The sequence below is a fragment of the Rhinolophus sinicus genome, chromosome 1 (assembly GCF_057876585.1).
Source record: "Rhinolophus sinicus isolate RSI-liver-muscle chromosome 1, RSI-T2T, whole genome shotgun sequence".
NCBI lineage: Eukaryota > Metazoa > Chordata > Mammalia > Chiroptera > Rhinolophidae > Rhinolophus > Rhinolophus sinicus.
Genome location: NC_142501.1, coordinates 213896078 through 213919706, shown reverse-complemented (window position 1 = coordinate 213919706; position 23629 = coordinate 213896078). Strand labels below are relative to the sequence as shown.

At 49.8% G+C, this 23629-nt stretch overlaps 1 protein-coding gene across 2 annotated transcripts in view; it reads left to right on the top strand.

Moving 5' to 3' along the window:
- Window positions 1-20179, top strand: part of FAM193A (family with sequence similarity 193 member A) — a 113243-nt gene extending 93064 nt beyond the window's left edge. For both annotated transcript variants that reach the window (XM_074320354.2, XM_074320347.2), the window contains exons 18-21: window positions 103-333; window positions 3342-4161; window positions 14609-14690; window positions 19438-20179. In XM_074320354.2, coding sequence (XP_074176455.2) covers window positions 103-333; window positions 3342-4161; window positions 14609-14690; window positions 19438-19531 — 1227 coding nt within the window. In that variant the 3' untranslated portion in view covers window positions 19532-20179. The remainder of the gene's footprint in view (window positions 1-102; window positions 334-3341; window positions 4162-14608; window positions 14691-19437) is intronic.
- The last annotated feature ends 3450 nt before the right edge of the window (window positions 20180-23629 follow it).

Here is a 23629-nt window from a genome sequence, read left to right as displayed (position 1 = left end):
TAATAAGAAGAAATTCATTTTTAGAGATATGGTCTGCAGTTTATGTTCAAAATCATTAAGACTCGAGGCTTAATTTAGTTATGTGCCATTAAATTGTCTTAGCCTCCAGCCGCACCAACAAGTAGAAATTACGCAGAAATGAGGGAAAAGCTTCGTTTACGACTGACCAAGAGGAAGGAGGAGCAGCCCAAGAAGACAGACCAGCTCCTGGAGAGGGAGAGTGTGGAGGACCACCGCAGGGTGGAAGACCTCCTGCAGTTCATCAACAGCTCCGAGACCAAACCAGTGAGCAGCTCACGCGCAGCCAAGCGGGCGAGGCACAAGCAGAGGAAGGTAACGTGGCGTGTGCGGGGCCCAGCGCAGGGACTCGGGGTTGGAGTGGGTCTCCCATGGCATTGTGTCAGCAGCCCCTGACTCCCTGGTGGCCTGAACTGAAGCTGCTTAAAAGCCTCAAGTTGGGCTTGCAGCACACGGCCTCCCCTTCCGTGTCCTGGCCTTGATAATGGATCGGAAACAAGTCTCAGGCTCTCACGGGGGCAGCAGATGCTCTGTCCCAGGGATGCAGAGGAAGGTGCCCTTGGGTGACAAGGAAGTGGAGGGCGGCAGTGTGCTTTTGGAGACTGTGGTTGAAGGCGTGACTTGGCACAGTGGCATCCACTGACGGGCTTGAGCGGTGGCCCGGGCTCCTCGTCTACCCCACAGGCACAGGAGCACCAGGCCGTTCCAGAAGAGGGCGGCAGACGTCAAGGGTAGAAGAGGGAGATGAGGGCTGTGTGGGCAGCCCTGTGCAGTCCCCGCCTCACCACAGGGCGTGGGATGTCACAGAAGCAGATATCTGCCAAGACGAGGCAGCTTCGCCTAGTGGGGGCTTATGACGGGACTTGACCTCCAGTCCATCGAGTACACACAACCTTCAGACACTATGCTAGTAACTGAGAAATTGTGTGCTTCACTTCCTGTTAACACTGACCATGGTGGAAACAGCACCTGCTCTGTAACCTGCCCCCGCCCTCCTCCCATCTCCAGTCCTCCCGGAGGGTTTCCCACAGAGCCCTGCACCGCAGGTCCAGACGCAGAGCCCTGCACCGCAGGTCCAGACGCAGAGCCCTGCACCGCAGGTCCAGACGCAGAGCCCTGTACCGCAGGTGCAGACGCAGAGCCCTGTACTGCAGGCCCAGACGCAGAGCCCTGCACTACAGGTCCAGCCACAGAGCTCTGCACTGCAGGTCCAGACGCAGAGCCCTGCACTGCAGGCCCAGCCACAGAGCCCTGCACCGCAGGTCCAGACGCAGAGCCCTGCACCGCAGGTCCAGACGCAGAGCCCTGCGCCGCGGGTCCAGACACAGAGCCCTGCGCCGCAGGTCCAGACGCAGAGCCCTGCGCCGCAGGCCCAGCCGCAGAGCCCTGCACCGCAGGTCCAGACGCAGAGCCCTGCACCGCAGGTCCAGACGCAGAGCCCTGCACCGCAGGCCCAGCCGCAGAGCCCTGCACCGCAGGTCCAGACGCAGAGCCCTGCACCGCAGGTCCAGACGCAGAGCCCTGTACCGCAGGTCCAGACGCAGAGCCCTGTACTGCAGGCCCAGACGCCTTCCTGCGTGGAGCTGCCTTGGCGTGTCAGGCTCCAGAAGCCGGACCTCAGCAGGCAGGCCCGGGCTCACGAGGATTTGGGAAGCTTGCAAGGGTCTCACAGTAGGACGGGGTGCCCAGGGAAGAGGTGCGGGCCCGGCAACGTCAGGCAGAGGCCTGAGAGGAGGAGGGTTCCCATGGTGGACCCCGTTGGGGCCACACGTTCAGCAGTGTGATTCCAGGAGAGTTGTGATTGTCCTGCTAAGCGGCTTTACCGTCAGCAGCCCCGCTGGTCCCTCAGTCCTGAAATAGAGCATCAGGCTGAAGTAGGGGCTTTGAGAGGTGGCCTGTTCTACCCTGCAGAAGATGTGGGTTTGTGGAGCCCCTCAGGAGTAGGAAGCACAGGGCATGTTCTCCACCCAGAAGCGTTACAGCTGGGTGGGTTGAGGGTCCCAGGGTGGTCCAAGGCCCTGGAGATACCCCAGGGGAACCAGTAGAACCCTCTGGATTCATTCTAGTGCTTTCCAGGGCTGCTCCCCACCCTGGACTCCTGTCCTCTGTCCTTGCAGGCGGGCTGGATCCGGACTTCATGCTGAGCCCTTCAGACCCGTGCTAGGTCGTCCTCACACCCACCTGCACCCTGTGTGCTCTTTACGTAGCACCCATTTCATAGAGCCACCCCCAGACCTGCTTTGCCTCGCACTGGCTGGCTGCTTGTTGAAGGCAGCACACCCGGGTTTGGGTTCACTGTGGTGTCTGCCCAGTGGCAGCCTCACCCGCAGACCTGTGCCCGCAGGGGCAGCCGGGGTGCTGTGCGGAGCTGCCTGTTGGGGCCTCCAAGGGAGGCTTCTCTGCCACAGATGGAGCAAGGTTTCAAGTAATGTTCACTTGAGTTGTCAAACTGACTTTTGAAAAAACTGCAATTCGGTTTTTAACATATGTTTCATATTTACATTTTTTAGAAAAATAAGTTGTCTCTTTAAAATAATGCCCACTGGAATATTGTGAAAAGTAATTTACTTGGAAGGACTTTAAATTTTCCCATGCAAAATGTGTTTGCCCAAGTTGCCTGCAAGCACAGCCTGGCTGGAACTTGAGTGACAGGAGGCGCAAGCTCCTACCCTAAGGGCTTCCGCTTGTTTTCTATACAGACGGACTTGTTTCCATTTATCCTCCTGGAATATGTACCACTAATAAAAATAAGATCTTCACTTGGATGAAAATGCATTTCCTGTCACATTAGCAGCAGAAATAGCCATCGTCTGTTTGACGTGTAATACAATTTTAGAAAGTTATCTGCTCTGTCACACTAGTGAAAATGGGTTGAGAATTTTCCTTATCTGCTAGCGTAATTTCCAGTTTTTAGTACACATTTCTTGCATGTCCTGTTGACACTCGTAAGCGCACCAGCCTGCACCTGGGAAGGTGTGCTTACCGAGCATCCTGGCAGCACGTGTGCCACGTGTGCAGCCTGTCCCGCCCGTTAGGCTGCCACCCGCACGCGGCAGAGCGGCGGCAGGAGCACAGCGCCGCCTCCACCCTGTGTTCTGTGCGTAGCTCTAGGCCGGCACTGTAAGGCGTTTACTGACGACGCCCCCAAGCAGGGCAAGTGTAAAGTAACTGGTAGGTGTGTAGTAATAACAGCTTTGGCCTCTGATAGAGCCTGTCAGAGTTCGTGTTATTACATGATTCGTTTTTTAAACTGTCTAATTTTGCTGTGTCTTAGTTTTTCCCACACTCACTGCTGTCCGATCGCCTTTCTTTCCCCTCGGCAGCTGGAGGAGAAGGCTCGCCTCGAAGCGGAGGCCCGGGCCCGGGAGCACCTGCACCTGCGGGAGGAGCAGAGGCGGCGGGAGGGGGAGCAGCAGCAGCTCAAGGAGGAGCTCCAGCGGCTTCAGGAGCTTCAGAAGCTCCGGGCTGTGAAAAAGAAGAAGAAGGAGAGGCCCAGCAAAGACTGCCCCAAGTTGGACATGCTCGCTAGAAACTTCCAGGAAGCCACAGAGTCTGTGCCTGACTCTGGGAACATCCACAATGGCTCCCTAGAGCAAACTGCAGAACCGGAAACCTCATCTCACTCCCCTTCCAGACACGCCGACCACACAGAGCCCAGGCCGGGGCCGGGGGCTGATGGGGACGCAGCAGACCCCGGGGACAGCAGGGACATCAGTGGGAAGCCTCAGGAGCCGCTGTCTTTTCTCCTGGACATCATGCACCAGCACAAAGAGGGCCCGGGCAGGCAGAAGCTGAAACAGGCTGCAAAGGCCAGCAGCGAGCCGGGGAGGAAGCCCGCCGAGCCGCCCAGAGCCTCCGAGGGCCAGCCCAGACCCCGGCCCCAGACTGAGGCCAAGGCCAGACTGCTGGAGCTCCCTTCCCTGGCTGAGCAGAAGCGAGAGGAGAGGAGAGCCGGCAGTAACAACAGCAGCAGGAAGCTGAACCACATCAAGGAGGACAAGTGGCCCCCCGGCCCCGTGGAGCCCGCCTCTCCCAGCGATCTCGCGCCCGGCACCAAGCTGCTGCTGGCTGATGGCCCGCCGCCCAGGGGCAAGAGCAAGAAAAACAAGAAGAAGAAGGGAGACAGAGTCAATAGCTCGATCGGTAAATACGGAGGGGGAGGGGCGGGGTGTTCTGTGTGGCTGCTGCCCATGCGTCTGTGTGTCCACGTAGAGAGATGAGAAAGCCAGGCTGATGTCCCCTCAGGTTGTCCCTCCTGTAGATTCATCCTGTCCCCGCTTGCTGCTTTGGGGCCTTTCCCCAATTTGTTATTTTGAAATACTTTTAGATTTCCCAAAACTGCCAAAGTGTCCAAAGAATTCCTGTCACACACATTCCCCCAGTTGGCTTGCTGCCACATTTGCTTTCTCATTCTCTCGCCCTCTGCTGTTTTTCTGACCCAAACGAGAGTGCTTTCAGACGTGATGCCCCTCTACCCTGGAACACTTCGGTGTGTATTTCCTCAAAAATAGGGAACTCCTTCTAAAACAGTACAATTATCAAAAGCAAGAAATTACCACGATACAGTATCGTTGTCTAATTATAGACCTTGCTCTTCTCCAGTTAATATCCTTGAGTGAGAAAAAACTTAGTGTTGTTTCTCCTGACCCAGGATCATGTGTCATTTCTCTAATTTCCTTTCATGGGATCAGTTCCTGTTTTGCATGACCTTGACATTTCTAACGAGCACAGCCATTTAGTTTTTAGGGTAATTTTCATTAGGTTTGTGTGCAAGGAGACTGTGTGTTTCTGGCAGTGCTGCCATGGCAGTGGTGGCCCTTGTGCACGCGTGCCAACAGGAGGGCGTAACGTGTGCTGGTGTCATCGCTGGGCCTTGGGCTCAGTAGGTGGCTGCCCAGTGCCTCCACTGTCAAGCTAACACATACGTGTCTTACGGGGAGACGAATCTTGTTTTTTCTCAGACATTCACCTGCTAGTTTTAGCATCCATTGACGATTCTCGCCCGAAGTGGCTCACTGTGTTGTCTGCCAAATAGTGATTTTTCTGTTATTCCTTCTACATTTCTTCATTAGCATTCTGCTATCACGAGAGCTTTCCTTCTCTCCATGAATTCTTTTCGTTCATGTGGCTATTTATGTCAGGGTGGATTCTTGGATCCTCAGTCTGTGCTATAGATTACAATCCTATGCTAGCTACCCATTTCCTGTGACTCCGTCCGCGGCCCCTTGACCTCATGACTCTTGGAGCACTGTCATGCTTCCCAGGCTCATCTTGAACTTTCCCCACCGCAGCCCGAACCAGCCTGTTTCCAAGGAGCCCTGATTCTTTTCAGTGCAGAGTGGCACTTAGAAACCCAGGCCTGGCTGCTGCTGGTGGGTCAGTGCTTCTAGGCCCTTGCCGTCGACAGAGCCGGGGAGGGAGGTGGGGGTGAGTCTATTTCTGTTTACATTTCTGTAGTGAAAGCCACGAGCTCGCTCTGATGGCTCCAGTGCCTCCCCCTCCGTGCCGCCCCCATCCACTACGACTCCCACATTCACTACGCCCTTCTCAGACCCCGGACCGTGTTCGCTGACTCGTTCAGTCGTGGGATGCACGTCCATACTCTCAGAACCGCTCACCCTCCACACCGTGAGAAACAGACAGTGAGCTTGTTCTCAGTGTGTTCACGGTCCCTCTGCCTTTAGCCGGTGGGTGCCTGGGGTTAGTCGTTCCCTGGAGTGCACGTTGCTATAGTTCAGTGCCATGCAGTGACAGTCACTCGTTGAAATGCAGTGGGTCCCTTTGTTTGCATTCCAGTTTGTTTTATTTCTCTTCCCAATCCGAGTTTTCATCCGTCTCATTCCCTCCCACTTCCTATAGGTAACTACGCAGTTTCTAATTTGCTTTCCTTTTTACACAGAGGGTAGCAGACTAAAGACACTCTTTGCTGTGTTGCACACTCAGTATGTTCTGGAAGTCAGCTCGTCCTCACTGTCTTCACAGCTGCGTAGCGCTCCATCTGAAGCGTGCTGTGGTCTGCCAGTCTGCTGTGCACGGCGTGTCAGTTGCGCCAGTGCTTGTCGCCACACACGGTGCCGCAGGAAACACTCTTGTGCGTGTGTTTTCCTGTTTGGAAGTGTTTCTTCAGAGCAATTTTCCAGAAGAGGGATGCTGGGTCAGAGGGAAGTGCCGACAGCGTTTTGCTAGATATCACCGAGTTGCGCACACCGTCCATTGCGTTCCCACCACGTGCCTGGTTCCCACAGCCTGGCCAACAGGGTCTCAGGCTCTGTACCGTGAGCCAGTCCATTGCTCGAAATTGGGCTACAGTGTACTGTTCATTTGTGTTTTTCTCCAATTACGGTGAGGCCTTTTTTTTTTTCTGTTTATTAGTGATGCATTCTCAGGGAAGAGAACGGGCCTAGCCGAGGTGAGAGAGAGGGAGAGGGAGAGAGAAAGAGAGAATGCGAGAGCTGGTGCAAAAAAAAGCAGTGAAATCATATTTTTAAGGGCTATTTGCATATCTTTTTTGTGATTTTTCTATTCATATCTTTTTCTCATTTTTACTGTTTTTCTTCCATGTTCAGGAGTCCTGTATATACTAGAGATATTACCCTTCTAACTGCATTACAGTTTCCCAGGTCATAGGTTGTGTTCTGACTGTGTTTATGATGCTTTTTAGCCATGCAGAAGTTCGTTTTGTTTTTGCTGTTTTTAATTTTCTATAGCCCGTCCATGTTTTATTGCCTCTGGATTTTAAATAATTGTTATAAAGCTTTACTCTAACGCTAAAGTTAAAGAATGTGTCCATGTTTTCTTCTAGTGTTTGTGTGGTTTTACTTTTGTCATTTAGCTCACACATTTGGAGTTTATTCTTGTGTATCTGTGAGGCATAGATCCAATTTTATCTTTTTCCAAATGGTTAGTCAGTTGTCCCCACACCAGCTATTGAAAAGTTCATCTTGCTTTAGTGATTCAGGGTACCACCTTTTTTACACTAAATGTCCATGTGAACGTGGGTCAGAATTTCTGCTCTTTTCCTGTTTGTTTATTCATGTACTATTATTGCATTAGAGGATCTGTACAAGGTGTGATCAAACGATATGGTGAATGTTTAAATTAAAAAAAAAAATGTATTACAGTAAAAAGACACATTGCCATTAATGCCCCTCAAAATACTCCCCCTCGCTTTGAACACACTTATCCCATCGTCCTTGCCCCTTTCTGAAGCAGTTCTGGAAGTCCTCTTTCGTGAGTGTCTTTAGTTGCGCTGTTGTGGCTGCCTCAATGTCCTGAATCAATTCAAAATGTTTACCTTTCATGGTCATTTTGACTTTGGGGAAGAGCCAGAAGTCACACAGTGCCAAATCCAGTGAATAAAGTGGATGAGGACACACCATAATATTTTTATTGAACAGAAATTGCCGTACCAGAAGTGATGTATTAGACGGAACCTTTCCGCTGTGATCACAAACTACAGTGAATACTGCTGCCGAGTGCCATCCAATGGAAAGGCAGGGATCTTCAATACAGGAAGTGGCATGTCGAAACTTAGTAACAGTGTGTGACAAGTTTCAACTTGTTCAGTGCAGTCAGTAGGGTGTGAGCTACGGTTGAGAGAAGGTGTGTTTTAAAGTGCCATAAATCATCCTCCATCATGACAATATTCCATGTCACACATGCGTCGGGTACGGCAATTTCTGTCAAGTAAAACCATTATAGTGTGTCCTCATCCACTTATTCACTGGACCTGGCACCGTGCGATTTCTGGCTCTTCCCCAAAGTCAAAATGATTCAGGGCATCAAGGCAGATAGGACAGCACAACGAAGGACTTCCAGAACTGCTTCAGAAAATGGCAGGAACGATAGGATAAGTGTGTTCAAAGCGAGGGGGAGTATTTTGAAAGGGATTAATGGCAATGTGTCTTTTACTGTAATAAATTTTTTTTTATTTAAATTTTCACCGTATTGTTTGATTACACCTCATTATGTTTCAATGACTCAGAGGGCTATTCTCTATGCATAGCTTTTCATTTTCAGTGTTTTCCCAGTTCTTTCATGTTTGTGTGTCCATGTGAACTTAGTTCAGCATGCCTGGCCCCATAAAAAAGCTTATTGGTGTCTTTATTGGGATTGCATTAAATTAATAAATTTATTAGGGAGAATCAGTATCTTTATGACGTTGATCACCCCTCCCAAGAGCAAGGGGTATTTTTCCATTTATTCAAGTCTACTTTAGTGTAGATACACTTCTGGGGATATTTAAATTTTTCTCATAGGTTTTTCACCTTATTGAGCTTATTCCTAAGTATTTAAATCTTCCTTCTTCTTAATTATAATGGCAGAAGACTGCCAGTATGTCTTCTAACTCTGCGCTTTCCAGTACACTAGCCACTAGTCACATGTCACTGTTGAGCATTTGAAACGTGGCCTGTCCAAATTGAGGAGTGTTGTACATGTAAAATGTACACCACATTTGGGAAACCTAGTATGAAGCAGAAGAATGTAAAATATCTGAACATGATTTTTTATGCTGATTACATGTTAAAATGATGAAATTTGGGACATTTAAGTGAAATATATGTTACTAAAATTAATGACACTTGTTTCTTTTTGATTTTTTTTTTAAGGTTTTATTGGGGAAGGGGAACAGGACTTTATTGGGGAACAGTGTATACTTCCAGGACTTTTTTCCAAGTCAAGTTGTTGTCCTTTCAATCTTAGTTGTGGAGGGCACAGCTCAGCTCCAGGTCCAGTTGCCGTTACTAGTTGCAGGGGGCGCAGCGCACCATCCCTTGCAGGAGTCGAGCCGGCAACCTTGTGTTTGAGAGGACGCACTCCAACCAACTGAGCCATCTGGGAGCTCAGCGGCAGCTAAGCTCAAGGTGCCATGTTCAATTTTAGTTGCAGGGGGCGGAGCCCACCATCCCTTGCGGGAGTCGAGGAATTGAACTGGCAACCTTGTGGTTGAGAGGACGCGCTCCAACCAACAACTGAGCCATCTGGGAGGCAGCTCAGCTCAAGGTGCCGTGTTCAATCTTAGTTGCAGGGGACAGAGCCCACCATCCCTTGTGGGACTCAAGGAATTGAACGGACAGCCTTGTGGTTGAGAGCCCACTGGCCCATGTGGGCATTGAACCGGCAGCCTTCGGAGTTAGGAGCATGGAGCTCTAACCGCCTGAGCCACCGGGCCGGCCCCTCTTTTTGATTTTTTTATATGGCTACTAGAAAATCTTCAATTACGTATGTGGCTCACATTGTTTCTGTTGGACAGTGCTCCTCTAACTGGTTATTTGACATAGAAAAGCTATTGGTTTCTATAAGTAACTTTTTATCTTCTACCTGATTGAGTTACCGTTTGGGCCTTACTGTTGATTTGCTAGGGTTTTTCAGGTATTTTATCATATTTCTGCAAGTAGGGAAAGCTTAATTTTTCTAATTTTTTTTTCCCCCTTCTTCCACCTCCCCCCCCCCCCCCACTCCGGTTCAAGCCGTTGTTTCTCAGTCTAGTTGTGTAGGACGCAGCTCCCTGGCCCACGCTGGTATTATGAGCCCTGCGCTCCCCCGGCTGAGGCAGTCAGTCACTGGTCGTCGGTCGGATGCTCACAGCAGCTCACGGCAGCTCTCGCCAGCTGCCAGCCACTCACGATGGCTGCTGGCCACTCATGGCAGCACACAGCAGCTCACGGTAGCCCACAGCAGCTCACACTGGCTGCCAGCCACTCACGCTATCCACTGGCCGCTCCTGGCGGCACATGGCAGCGCACAGCAGCCCATGGCAGCACATGCCAATCTCCGGCTGCTAACGGCAGCCCAGCTCCGGGGAGAGCTATTGTTCACAATCTTAGCTGTAGAGGGCGCAGCTCACTGGCCCATGTGGGCATCAAACCGGCGACCTCGGCGTTAGGAGCACGGTGCTCCAACCACCTGAGCCACCGGGCCAGCCCAACTTTTCAAATTCTTATGCCTCTTAATTGTTTTGTCTTGTTTTATTGCATCATTTTTTATCTTAACAGAAAAGTCTGGTGTTTCCACACAAGTAAGATTCTAGCTTTAGGTTACAGTTTATTTATTTTATCATGTTAAGAAAATATCCAGTGTTTCCTACTTTTCTTGAGTGTTTTTATCAGGAATGGGGGTGAATTTTGTCAAAGATTTTCTAGCATCTGTGGAGAGAAATACTTTTCTTCCTAGACTTACTACATTACTGGATTTTCTAATATTAAACCAACCTTGGATTCCTGGAATAAAGCCACTTGCTTGTAATGTTTTATATTCTTTGGTTTGGGGTTCTGTTTGCTATTACTTTATTTAATTTCACATTAATATTCATGAGATATGGCTCGATGACTTTTTTTTTTCCTGCTCTCTACATTAGCTTTGGGTATTATATACTTCATAAAGAATTAGGAAGGTTTTTCATTTTCAGTGTCCTAGAACAAATTCAGTCTGCATTGGGACTATCTACCGTGTTTTCCCGAAAATAAACTCTAGCCGGACAATCTTATTAAGACCAGGAATGGTGTGATATGATACTATATAATATGATACCAGGTCTTATATTAATTTTTGCTCCAAAAGACGCATTAGAGCTGATTGTCTGGCTAGATCTTATTTTCGGGGAAACACGGTAGGCTTTAAAGGTTTGATGGAAATCTGTACAGCCCTCTGGGCCTGGTGCTTTTTTGTGAGGTAGTGCCTTGATAATATTGTCTTTCCTCTATGGAAATTGTCTATTTAGTATTTCTGTCTCTAATGAGGTTAATTTTGGTAAACTGTATTTCCATAGTAAATTACCCTTTCAGTTAGATTTTCCAGTTTATTTACATAGATGGCTGCAAGATACATAGTTTTGTTTGTTTTGTTTTTCTTATTGAGGAATATTGGGGAACACTGTGTTTTCCAGGACCCATCAGCTCCAAGTCAAGTCGTCATTTTTACTTTAGCTGTGGAGGGCGCAGCTCACTGGCCCATGTGGGATTCGAGCCAGTGACATTGGTGTTATGAGCACTGTGCTCTAACCAAATGAGACAACCGGCCACCCTGGTACATAGTTTTTTGAAAAATTCTTTTCAATGTTTTTTTTCTCTTGTCAGTTTTTATTTTGTGTATTTGTGCTTTTTCCCTATTCTGTTTGATTCAGTTAATAGTTTGTCTATTTTACTAACATTTCTAAGAAACCAGGCCCTTGATTTATTAATGAGATTTATTGCTCTTTCCTCTACCTCATTAATTTCTGCTTTTATCTTTTTCTTCCTGTGCATTCTTTTGTTTTACTTTGTCCATTTTCTAATCTTTTTTGATTTGGGAATTTAGTTCCTTTGTTTTCATTCCTCCATTTTTATTGATCAGGGTGTTTAGCACCTTGAATTTTCCTCTGGTCATTCCTTTAACTATATCCCATAGTGTCTGATAATGTCTTTTTTTTTTTTTTCCTTTTTTTTTTTTTGATTCAGTGATTTCCAAGTGATTTTTTTTCCTTTTCACCCAGTAGTTTAATAGGTGGCTTTTAGGTTTCCAGGTGGGAGCCTTTTTTATGTTAATAGTTTCTAGGGTTTTTTAGCTTTATTGTGATCAGAGAGTGTTGTTAGTAGTATTTCTGCTTCATGAAACTTACTGATAATTTCTTTGCGACTGCTCCATGTGCACTTGAGATAAAAATCTTTTTCTCTTATCATGGTGTAAAATTAATATATATGCGTGTACACACACACACACACACACACACACCCTGAGGGTGCCAAAAAAGAAATGTATGCAAGTGAACACTGGTCAACGTTGCTCAAGCAGTGGTTCACCTTCATCAGAAGTGTCTGGATGCTGATGGGAACCGCTTTGAGCGCCTCTTGTAATTGCAGAAGTCAAACGTGACTTGTGTTCATCTTCTGTTATCGCTGTATATTGAGTATTACAGTCTTAATCGTTTTTTTCCTTTTTTAAAATGTGTATACATTTTTTTGGCACCCTTTGTATATCTCTGTGATATATTGATGAAAATTAGGTTTAGGTCTTTTGTATCCTTGTTTTTGTCCTCTTGACCTGTTTTCTGTTATTTATTATTGATGAGTTTCTATGTTCTCCTGCATCTCCTGTACTTTTGCTTTATAAAGGTAGTTTCCGTGTCATTTGGTGCATATTCCTATCGGTAATACCTTCTTAATGAATTGCTGCTTTTAGGATTTAAAAAATGTCCTTTTTGTCGTGCTTCTGGCCTGAATTCTGCTTTATCTAAGATGGCGATTGCTGCCCCTTCTCTCTCGTTTCTCTTTGCCTAGTGGGGCACCTTTGTCCTCATTCTTTCATTTCTAGCCTTTCTGAGTCACTTTGTTTTCGGTCATTCTCTGGGTGCAGCATAGCCCCTGAGTCTTGCTTTGTGTGAGTCCATCTGAAAAGCTTCTTATAGACGAGTTATGCCCACTGCCATTTACGGATGTAACTATATGGTTGGTCTTAACCCTGACATGACTTTACAATTACTGAGTGTATTTGCTGATTCCTTCTCTATGTGGTGTGTTTTCTTCACTCTTTTATTTCTAAAAATCTTTGGCATTTGATTTTTTGTCCTTATGCATTGCTCCCCACTTACACCTTTCTTGCCCCATCTGGGTTTCCTGCTTACCCTCTCGCAGCAGCTTTAGGTGAGGTCCTCTTGCCCACTTACTTCCTGGATAACAGTCAATGAGCTAATTCCATTCTTTCTACTTTCCTCTTTCCCTGTCCCTTCTCTTCCCGGTTTTCAGCTGCCTTTTTTCTGCTTTGTGAGGACACACAATATGCATAGGTCCACAGTTAAGTACGTGAGACACTCACGTTGGTCCTCCTGCTGAGCTGCCCCTCGTCTCCTGGTGCATGGACACACCTGCAGCACGTGTCCGCAAGTAGGTGCAGGCATAGTATTCTCTGAGCTCTGGCGAAGGAGCCGTTTCCTACCATCTTGACAGTGAACAGACAGCCAGATTCTTAGGTCAGACTTTTGCCCGCTTTAGTTAATGTAGTTTTGTTGTGAAAAATGTTTTCCTGATACTGAATCTGATTATAGTTCTGTCTCATTTTTTTTCTTATACCAAGCTTTAATACCGATTATCAGTTCTAATCAGAAACAAAGGAATATTGAAGACTGCTTTATTATGACAGCATTTCCAGCAGACCTGCCTGCTCTGTTGGCCTTTGTAGTTATTCCTCTTGTAGAACTATTGTGGAATGGCTGTGGAGACTGTGCTTTCTTGGGCCCCTTGACATCAGTAAACACACCTGTGCACCTCGCCCTGCCTTGTCAGGGCCGCATTGAGCAGACAGCAGTCGAGGCCCCAGCGGAATAGCCTTAGTGATGGGCTGCGGTCAGACGTGTCATCAGGATGACCCCGTGCAGGCAGATTGAGCAAGTGGGACAACCAAGGAGCCTGGCTGGGAGGTGGCAGCGGCCAGCACTGAAGCAGTAGCAGTGGGTTGGGGGCATTCAGGAAGAACTTGCCAGAACGTGCTATCCTGGTGGAAGGTATGACTTGAGGGTGGGGAAGGGAGGTGGGGAAGGTCATTTCTAGGTCACTGTCAGGAAAGGCTCCAGCTTGCAGCCAATCACGAGGGTACAGTTTGGCCTGTGTTGGGAGGTCAGCTGCCTGCAAGGTGGAGGTCCGGAGCAGAAGAGGTCCAAGGCAGGGCTGGAGGTGTGGTGGTGTTGGTGTCCAGGTGTAGCTGAACCCACAGGGATACGGTGGAGGGAGGGAGGGCTGGGTGCAAAGGTGTGGGTGGCTGGGAGGGGCCGTGGTCATGTGGGTGAGCACGTGCTCAGGATGGACGCTCTGGGGTGAAGCCACCAGGGACAGTAGCTGCCATTCCGCAGGCGCAGCCTGGATGCTGCTGCTGTGGGAATGAATATCACAGTGACAGGAAGAAAGGGGTTCTCTGTCTATTAAAGATTCCGAACACTGCCCATGCTGCGGTCTGCAGGGACGAGACATGCCTGCAGCAGAGCGGCGGTGGTCTCTTCCCTTGATGGGGCCGTGATGTGCCGGAGGCTCAGACATGGTGTCATCCTCAGTCGGCGGCCCCCTACTCCTCCTGTCTTCAGAGAGGGTTATGGAAATGCAAAGTCAAGTACAGCCTTGCTTTTTTATTAAACGGCCTGAAAAGTTTGGGATGCAGTCTCTGGGATGCTGCACATACAAAGTGAATGCCCCGGAGAGCCGTCTTCCCGTAGACATTGCTACCTGGGTCCTGGGTGCAATCATGTCCTCTTACTATGAGGGCACCTGAAGGGACAGCGCTGTCCTCGTGGGCCTGCCTTCTGGCAGCTTCTGTTGACCACTGTGGCCCCACTCCCTCCCTGCTTCCTCCAGCACTGGGGAACCAGGCGCCAGCAAATGGGCCTCTTCCCAGGGGACCTGAAGCATTGGCTGCTTTGCTCAGAAAACATGTGATTCCATCATGGCCGCATTGGACCTGGGTGTTCACACGCACATGAGAGAGCTGCCCGCCTTTGGCCATTTGCCAAACCTCATTTGAGTAAAAGTTCAGTTTGTGAGGTTGCCGAAGTGAAGTGCAGCCGAAGTGCTGTCCCGGTCAGATGGCCAGCTCTTGTAATTTGACGGGCCTCTTTCCTTTCATTTTACAGATGATGTCTTTCTGCCTAAAGATATCGACCTAGACAGTGTGGACATGGATGAGACGGAGAGGGAAGTGGAATATTTCAAAAGGTAAATGTTAGGACTATGGTTGAAATAATGATGGTTTCATGGTTACTGTACGTGACCCTCCTGTAGCACTGGCAGTTGTGTGGACAGCAGTTCTAGCAACTAGCCAAACAGCCTGGCCACTTAGTAGCATGTGAAGGCCTGCCACACCCCTACCCTTCTCACTCATACACACTCGTTCTCTTCTCTCCCCCGCCTCATGTGTGCGAAGACTAGTTGATGACAGTGGTTCTCACAGTCGTCCTGGACCAGCAGCATAGCCTGCGATCGGGCCACTCCCCACACCCGCTGAAGCAGACTCTAGGGAGCGACCCAACGTCTGCATTTTTGCAAGCCTCCCAGGGGGTCCTGATGTTAGAACACACTGATACGGCATGCTTTAAAGGAGAAAAGTAACATTTTAGATATTTGCTCAATTTTCCTAATAAGCAGACTTTATTAGTACTATGTTCGATAATATTTATCTACTATGAATTACGGCAAAAATGATTTATTTTAAAATTCCTTTCTTTGGAAATACTTTAACTTCTTTGTTTCAAATGATACAGCAGTTAGTTTGCAATGCAAAAGTCATTAACTTATATCTGAAATACTGCGAAATTCTAAATGTTGCTGGAAATTATATATATTATATCATTTATGTGTGTGTGTGTGTATATATATATATATATATATATATTTTATTTCAGCAGATATAGTCAAGCATTTTACCATACCTACTTTGGGCATATTTGAAATTTTCCATAATAACGAGGGTTTCTTTAATTTTGTGAATATATATAAGTAAAAAGGAGCACATAAGTACAGACACGGTAGTTTAAACTTTAATTAAGACAATATGGGGAACAACTTCACAACATTTAATTTAAAAACTTAAATAAAATACAAAATTAACCAATAAAAAAAAGTCTGAATTGTTCAGTAACTGTTAAAGAAATTAAAGCAGTAGCTACAAGTCTTCCCAATGAGAAAACTACATCCTGACAGTTTTACAGAGAATTCTCCCTTAATTTCACACACCAGGTTATCCAGTCTTGTGCACAGACGCTAACAGAGAATTGAAAGGAGAGACTGAAGCACAAGAGAGTACCCCCCACTTTGTCTTATGAGAGAAGTAAAATTTTGATACCAAAATCTGCCAAACACAATCCCAGGAAAGATGAAGTTACAGATTTGTTTCTCTCATGAATATTAGATGTAAAAGTCATTGAGAAAATTCTCACATTCCAAATCTAACAGTGTATTTTAAAAAGCAATATATGGCCAAACTGGGTTATCCTGGGAATGAATGCAAGGACTGTTTAATATTAGGAAATCCACAAGTGCTCTTTGCTACATTAGCGTATTAAAGAAGAGCCATTTCTTTCCAGTGGGTTCAGAAAAAACATTTGATAAAATCTTAGTACCCATTTATAATTTAAAAAAGAAAAATAGTGAAGTAGCAACAGAAGGCAATACCCTTAACCTGAGAAGGGGATTTGCCAAGAGAGAGAAGAGGAATCCACAAGAAACATTTTCCAGAATGGGAAAGGTATGGAAGCCCATGCGAAACAAAAATGCTCTCTAGCACCACTTCTGTTCAGCGTTCAATTCTAGTTCCCAGCAAAAAGACAAGAAATTAAAGGCTTAAAGAGTGGAAAGGAAGAAATAAATTTCCCCTGTACAGGTGATCTAATTGTCTACACAGGAAATTACAAACGAACATGCAGGACAGTCTAGCAAGAGACTGGGTATAGGATCAGTATACAGAAATTACTTGTTTTTCTTTGCACCATCAATAATCCGAAAATCTAGTTTAAATCCAGACAGCATTTGTAATAGTATCAAAATCTATGTAGTATCATGAATAAATCTAAAGTTGCACAAGACTTGTGCACAGAAGACCATGAAACTTTACTGAACAACATTAAAGAATACCTAAATCCCAGAGATCCTATATTCATTGATAGGAAGAGTTAATATCATAAAGCTGTCAAGTTTCCCAAAACTTATCTGTAGGTGGAACACCCAAGAAGGGTTGTTTGGAACTTCAGTGTTTTCTACAACGCGTTGGAAATGACACCCTGGGATAGTCATACAGTGGATGTTACGTAGCAACAGAAAGGAGCAAATCAGAGCAACTGCACCACTGATGAATGTGAAACAAAAGTCATAGAGCGGAAGAATATATATAATACCCCATTTATATGAAGTTCAAAATAGGGAAACTAAAGAGCATTGGTAATATAATACCACTCAATTTAGCAGCTCCACTCCTGGGTGTCTGCCTGCCAGAGATGGGCATGCCCACAGATAGGCTCAGAGGTTCCCAGGAGTTTCATTTGTAACAGCCCCCAAGTGGGGACACCCCAAATGTGCACAACAGATGAACAGATACACTGTGCTCTGTCCTTCCCATGGACACTGCTCAGCTATGAAAAGCATTGTCGTCGGCCCAGGGCCAGGGCAGCAGGGAGATGTGGGGCTGTCAGGGTCGTGTGCTGTGCTTTACTGAGATGATGGCGTCCTGGGTGCCTGCGTTTGGTAGCACTAGGCGCTCACACTGACTGCAATTTAGTTTATATAAATTGTACCTAAATAAAGTGTATTTTAAGGAATTAAGTATATTGTTCAGTGACACATACAAGGTGTCAAGACTATAAAGAAAAGCAAGGAAATTATTAACATAAAAGGCCAGAATGGTGCTCACTTCTGAGGAGAGGAGGGAGGGCTGTAACTAAAGAAAACACTGTAGGCCCCTGGGTGCTGGTGCCACAATATTTGCTTTATAATTATTCTGTATATTACACATTTGTCTCATTCACCCTTCTGTATGTGTGTTACATTTGCCAACCACCCCCCCAAAAAAAAATCGTAAGGGATTGCTGAGCTTCCCCCAGAAGAACAAGGGGGCTCTTGTTCTGTGGTGGAGACTTAGGACGACGTGGTTATTAAAACATGGCGCTGCTGGTGCCGCACACGGAGCCCAGGACCAGACCTGTGCAAACACTGAGCTGTGGTATATAACAGAAGCCGGTTAGCAGGTCCCTGGCAACGAACTCATGTTTCTAAGTGGGGCCATGAGAGTTGTCATCTAGGCTTTGACATTGGATCAGTAAGCTGCCAGGAGGCCTCCTAGCTGGCCACCCGCGGGCAGGGCAGAGGGCAGGTGCTGTCCCCACCACTCCTGGGAGCACCAATTGCTCAGTCCACTTCGGAGAAGTGTGGTGGGTGGGATCTAGTCAAGTCGCAGTTATACGGCCCCATGACCCAGCAGTTCACGCCCGTGCTGGCGCTAGCAGGCTGAACCGCAAGCAGCCTCGTCTGCCCGTCTGTCCCTGCAGTGTGGTGCGTCTTTCTAGCTGCGAATGTGAGCGCTGGCCTCACAACATGTTGGATGCAAGAAGCACTAAGGAGTCCAGTGTGCTCCGTCCCTCTGAGTCCAAAAAGGAGCACAGCACATGGGGGGGGGTGGGGCTGGCCTAGGAGTTGGGGAACCACACGCCAGCACAGTGACTCCTGCTCGAAGGGAGAGCGGGTGCCCCAGCGTGCCAGTGCCAGCGCTCGTGGCCTGGGGTCGGTTGCCCGGGCTCTTGTGTTGTGGTTCCCTGTGTGGTTCCCTGTGTCACGTGTCCTGTACATGGTGCATGACATCGCCCACAGGTGACAACATGGAGGCCTGAAGGGAGGTGGCAGCCAGGGTGCAGGCAGAGCCAGGGCACACTGGGCCTGGGGCCCGGGCAGCAGCTTGGCCTCTGCGCCCTGTGCTGTGGGGTCAGCTGTCCGCTGCAGGCTGCAGCCGGGGCGCATGCACTTGCTGAGCGCCTGGCTGCTGTGCCGCGAAGGCCAGGGGCACACTTACGATCCTAGGTGACTGGGAGGCTGTTGCCAGCGTTCAGGGCAAGACAGCAGGGGCCGAGTGGGGGCTTCCAGCGGGTTTTGACTCAGAGTTTGACCAGTGGTGGCCAGAGAACGAGGATTCGGGTTGTGGCAGGTGGCACGGCCCTCCCTGTACCTGGACAGAGGCCCCGGGCAAGCAGCACACAGGCCTTGGCTGCACAATGGAACCCCAGTGTAAGCAAGCTGAGGGAGGTCACCTACCAGACAAGCGACAACCACGTTCAGGTCTAACTCAAATTACTGCTTCTCAGCTGAGAAGTTAGAGCTTCATAAATTAGGCAAGAGAAAGAAAATGCCCTTTCTTTTGTTCAACACAAAACTTGTCCATTGTTGCCTGGAAAGCCGGTGGCAACGTGTGGTCTTTTCAAAATGCGGCTCAGCGTGCTGTAGGTGCTCAGAGCTGGATGGGGAGGTTGCAGGCTGGAGGCCACCCCTGTGTGCTTGCCGCGCCCCCGAGGGTGGGGAGGGGGCGGGGCAGGCTTGCCGTCACCTGTGTCCCCATAAAAATTCTCGTTTCCAGTCACCCATTCATGAATGTATGGCTCAGTGAGGATTGGCTGGCTTCTCCAGGGCTCAGCACAGTAGGGCGGGCGGGAGGGCAGGCAGTGGTGGCAGCAGCCTGGTGGGGTTGGCCCAGCCCCCGCTTCTCAGCTGGGCTCACCAGAAACTTCCCTTGGGCAGCTCCCTGCAGAGCAAGTTGAGAAGGAAGACACAAAGCACCAGAGGACATTTGGGGCCCCGGCCAGTGTCCTGAAGGTGGGGACCCAGGGACAGCCATGTGGCAAAGTGTGAGTCCCTGCACTGAGCCCCCAAGGGTGACACCAGGTGGGGTGGACATTTCCCCGTGACTGTTTGGTGTTTTGTCTTTCAGATTCTGCTTGGATTCCGCCAGACAGACCCGACAAAGACTGTCCATCAACTGGTCCAATTTTAGCTTGAAAAAAGCCACCTTTGCTGCCCACTGAATGAGGACTGCCTAAAGAGGGACGCGTGTGCGCGGGAGGTGGGCCAGGCCCAGAGCCACCGTGCTCGCCCGGTGGTGCCAGGTGGGCCGCCGCACCTGAGCCCCAGACCAAGGACGTGTTGCTCGACCCACACCGCTAGCTCGTGTGCGTGTAGTCTGTGAGCCTGTGGTGTGGCTGTGCCATCGGACTGGAAGCTTGGCCCCCGTCAGGGCTTCCCCCACGCGGCCTCGCCTCAGAGGCCTGGGCCATGGCCAGAGATGAGTTCGCATCCTCCACGTGGCTGTCGCCTGTGCATCTCGCCCTGTCCTGTCATCTGTCCCCGTCCACCGGGGCGTTGCCGTCACTCAGCTCCCACCCGGGCGGGCAGGCGGGCGGGGCAGGCTATCCGTTCTCCACAATCTACTGGTTAAGAGTGTCCACGTCGCGCTGTTTGTGTCTGACCCCCTGACTTGTAGCCAGCCTGTGTAAGACCCCTTGCAGAATGAGAGTTCCGAAACAAAAACCCACCCAGTACTCACCATCCAGTCTGTTAGAGTGTACGACTGTATTAACACGGAGGCCTGCCTGGCTACTTTTTTAACATATTGTTAAGTAATATTAAAATCATGTCTTTCTTTTTGAAAGATGGAATACATTAGTACAGCAGAAGACCTCGTCTGGTTGCTTTCTGCTGGGGCTGCTGGGCAGCATGGGCGGGGCAGCGGGTGGCTGTCTGCCAAGGGGGCCTGAGCCACCAACCCCGGAGCACCTCCCAGGTCATCCCAGGTGGCAGCTTAGGGTTCCTAGTGCCCTCACCGTCCTCGTGCTGTGGTCTCTCCAGGCCCCACGACAGAGTTCCACATCGCAAGGGTTTGGTGTCAGAGGTGGTAAGTGCTAAAGAAACAGCAGGGTGGGGCAGGGCGGCAGTTCCCTCAGAGTAACCGTAATCTGGGAAGGCCTCGGGGACAAAGGGACGTTGCATTCAAACCTGCCAGCTGAGGGAGGCAGAGTGGGGTTACATACGGTCTTGGAGGCAGGTACCACTCGTTTGGGGGGGTTGTGAACTCTAATAAAACAATGAAAAGCTACACGTTAAGTTGGGTATAAATCGGGAGCAACGTGAGTAGTAGTGACAATGAAAAGGAATCCCACCGTGGGCCTTTCCTGGGAGCTCTGGAGGCCGTGTGCAGGTGCAGGCCAGCTTCCTCTTCCTAGACCTTCCATAGCTCCCAGCTCTGCCTGCTTCTGTGCACACCTGAAGGAGATGGCCTGGCCCTGAGGGAAGGGGCAACAGCGAGGGCCTGGCCCGGCCTCTGAAGTGTTCGCTCGGTTGGACCCCCAGGGCTTCCTGACGCATCGATGGGATGCAGGTAGGAGGAGAGGAGGCCTCAGAGCCTTTGGTCAGAGCACCGGGAGGAAGGGGCTGCCCGTCCTGGGGGCGGGCGCAGGGGCGGCTGGCCAGCACCAGCTGCAGCGTCTGGCATTTGGGGTTGCTGTTCATGGACAGAAGGCCCCGCCCAAGCCTGTGCGGCGAGTGTAGACAGGACAGGTCCGAGCCCCAGAGCCTGGTGCTGAGGGGGTCGGGGTGAGGGCAGCCCGGAGGTGCCTGGCTGGGAGCAGCCAGTCAGGACAGGCCCAGGGAGCCCTGAGGTGTCTGAACAGAACCCAGTGGAGCTGGTTTTCGGGGGCACAAAGGTGGGGCAGTAGCCACAGGAGTGCGAGGCCCAGAGGCTTGTTCTGTTTGTTTTCCTGGTGGGAGAAGAGCAGCACATCCCTTTGCTCCTCGGGTGATCCAGGAAAGGGAGAAACAGGCTGGGCTATGGCCGTGGCAGTGGTGTCCTCGAGAAGGGCAGAGAGCCCAGTGCAGTCCCTGGGACTGCAAGCCCAGGGCTGGGCCCCATCCCCTTCTGGCTGAAGCAGGGGCCCACTGGGCAGCAGAGCTGAGGAGCTAACGTGGGGAAGGGTCCCAGGTGGGGCCTGCTCTCGCCCAGGTCCTGGAGACCCTGCCCAGCCTCATTCTCCCCGAAGACCGCCCAGGCTGTGCTAGAGGCCGTGCCACCTCTGCACCTGTTTCTTCGTCTACCCCGTGGGGCCGTGTTGGCTGCTGAGAGGAACCACGGGGCCCCAGCTATGATTGGTAAGGGGGACCCCAGGTGACCCAGCACTGAGCGCCCGCCCCACACCACACCTGCCACCTTCCGCACCCCTGCTCGACCCAGCATGTGGCTCTGCCGCCTACACCTTGTTCCGTGTCTGCACACTTCCGCCCGGGAATGCCCTTCCCCTGTCGTCCTGTAAACCGCCCGTCTGTCTGCAAGAGCCAGCCCGAAGATTCCCTTGGATCTGTCCTCGAGGGGGCGTCACTGGACTGTTTCCAGTTCTCAGGAACAAAAGGTGGATTTGGGCCCTGGAGGCTCAGGATCGAGTGGAGGAATAGAGGAGGGTGGAGGGTAGAGGGTGCCAGGACCCCTGGGGTCAGCCCCCTCGCTGTGGATGCAGGCAGGGTCCTCACACCATCGCGTTTGTAGGTGGGGAAATGGAAGCCAAGACGTGCCTGCAGGACGTCCGGCTCCAGTGCCAGGCTTCCTGGGGGGCCGCTCAGATCCCACTGGGGTAGTCCTGGAGGGACCTCACACAGATCGTGCTTGAGCGTCCCCTTTCCACAATCGTGGTAACCATGAGATGAAATACCGATAGCTAGAAAAGAAACACTAAAAATGTTCTTACACACTCATGCCATTCAGATAAAAATCACTGAAATGAATATTATGGGACCAGAAGGAATTGGGCAGCAGAGCCTGAAGAGCTCAGAAGGAATTACTGTTTCTTATATGTATACATATATACACACACACATATATATATATGTATATATACGTTTTTTAAAGATTTTATTGGGGAAGGGGAACAGGACTTTATTGGGGAACAGTGTTACTTCCAGGACTTTTTTCCAAGTCAAGTTGTTGTCCTTTCAGTCTTAGTTGTGGAGGGCGCAGCTCAGTTCCAGGTACAGTTGCTGTTGCTAGTTGCAGGGGGCGCTGCCCACCATCCCTTGCGGGACTCAAGGAATTGAACTGGCAACCTTGTGGTTGAGAGCCCACTGGCCCATGTGGGAATCGAACCGGCGGCCTTCGGCGTTAGGAGCACGGAACTCCAACCGCATAGCCACCCGGCCGGTCCCCATGAATATATTTTTTAAAAGAAGAACACCTCAGCCCCCAGGTCACTGTTGAAACAAACAAAACCTCCAAGTCATCGCACAGAATGACAGCAGAAGTAACTTGAGTTCCGGGTCCTCATCTGGACCGTCCCAGGGGGTCAGTCCGTTTTGGACCCACTGTTGAAACAAGAAGACCGGGCCCCAGGGTGGGGGCGCGGCCGCAGATGTTTCCAGTAGGCCTGCGCTCTTAGGAACTTAACTGCAGACAAAACGTATGGCTACGTATGCTGGAGCGTGCATGTGGTTCCATGGGAGACACCTGCTGTTTCAAGGGTGCGCAGGACATGCGTGCGTGAGCCGCGCGAGGCGCACACAGCGCCCCTGAGGACGGCCGGCTACTGAAACCGCCCTCCTGTTTCCTGATTGGAATAGAGGCTGCACAGGGCAGTGTCTCCTGAGGGGAGGGAGGAAACAAGGTCACCTCTGGTGCCCCAGCTTCCTGCCTGGGGGCACTGTTCTGGTTCCGGTTTGCAGCTTCAAACTTGTTTACTGAGATCTGTGCTCTGGAGCCGAGTGGCCCTGTAAGGAGGTCAGCTCCTCAAGTGCCACTGCGAGGACGCCCGGGGCACCTGTGCAGGTCTCCATTTTCCAGCTAGTTAATTTTATTGTTTTAGTATTTTTATTTACATCCCCCCCGCCACGCTCTTCCCCTTTGGCAACCATCAGTTTGTTCTCTCCATCTATGAGTCTGTTTCTGTTTTGTTTACCATTTGTTTTTAATTCCATATGTGAGATCATACCATATTTGTCTCCGTCTGACACTTTACTCAGCATAATGTCCTCTTGGTCCACCCATGTTGTTGAAATGGTAAGATTTCATTTATTTTTATGGCCGAGTAACATTCCATTGTATATGTGACCACATCTTTATCCAGTCGGCCACTGATGGACACTTAAGT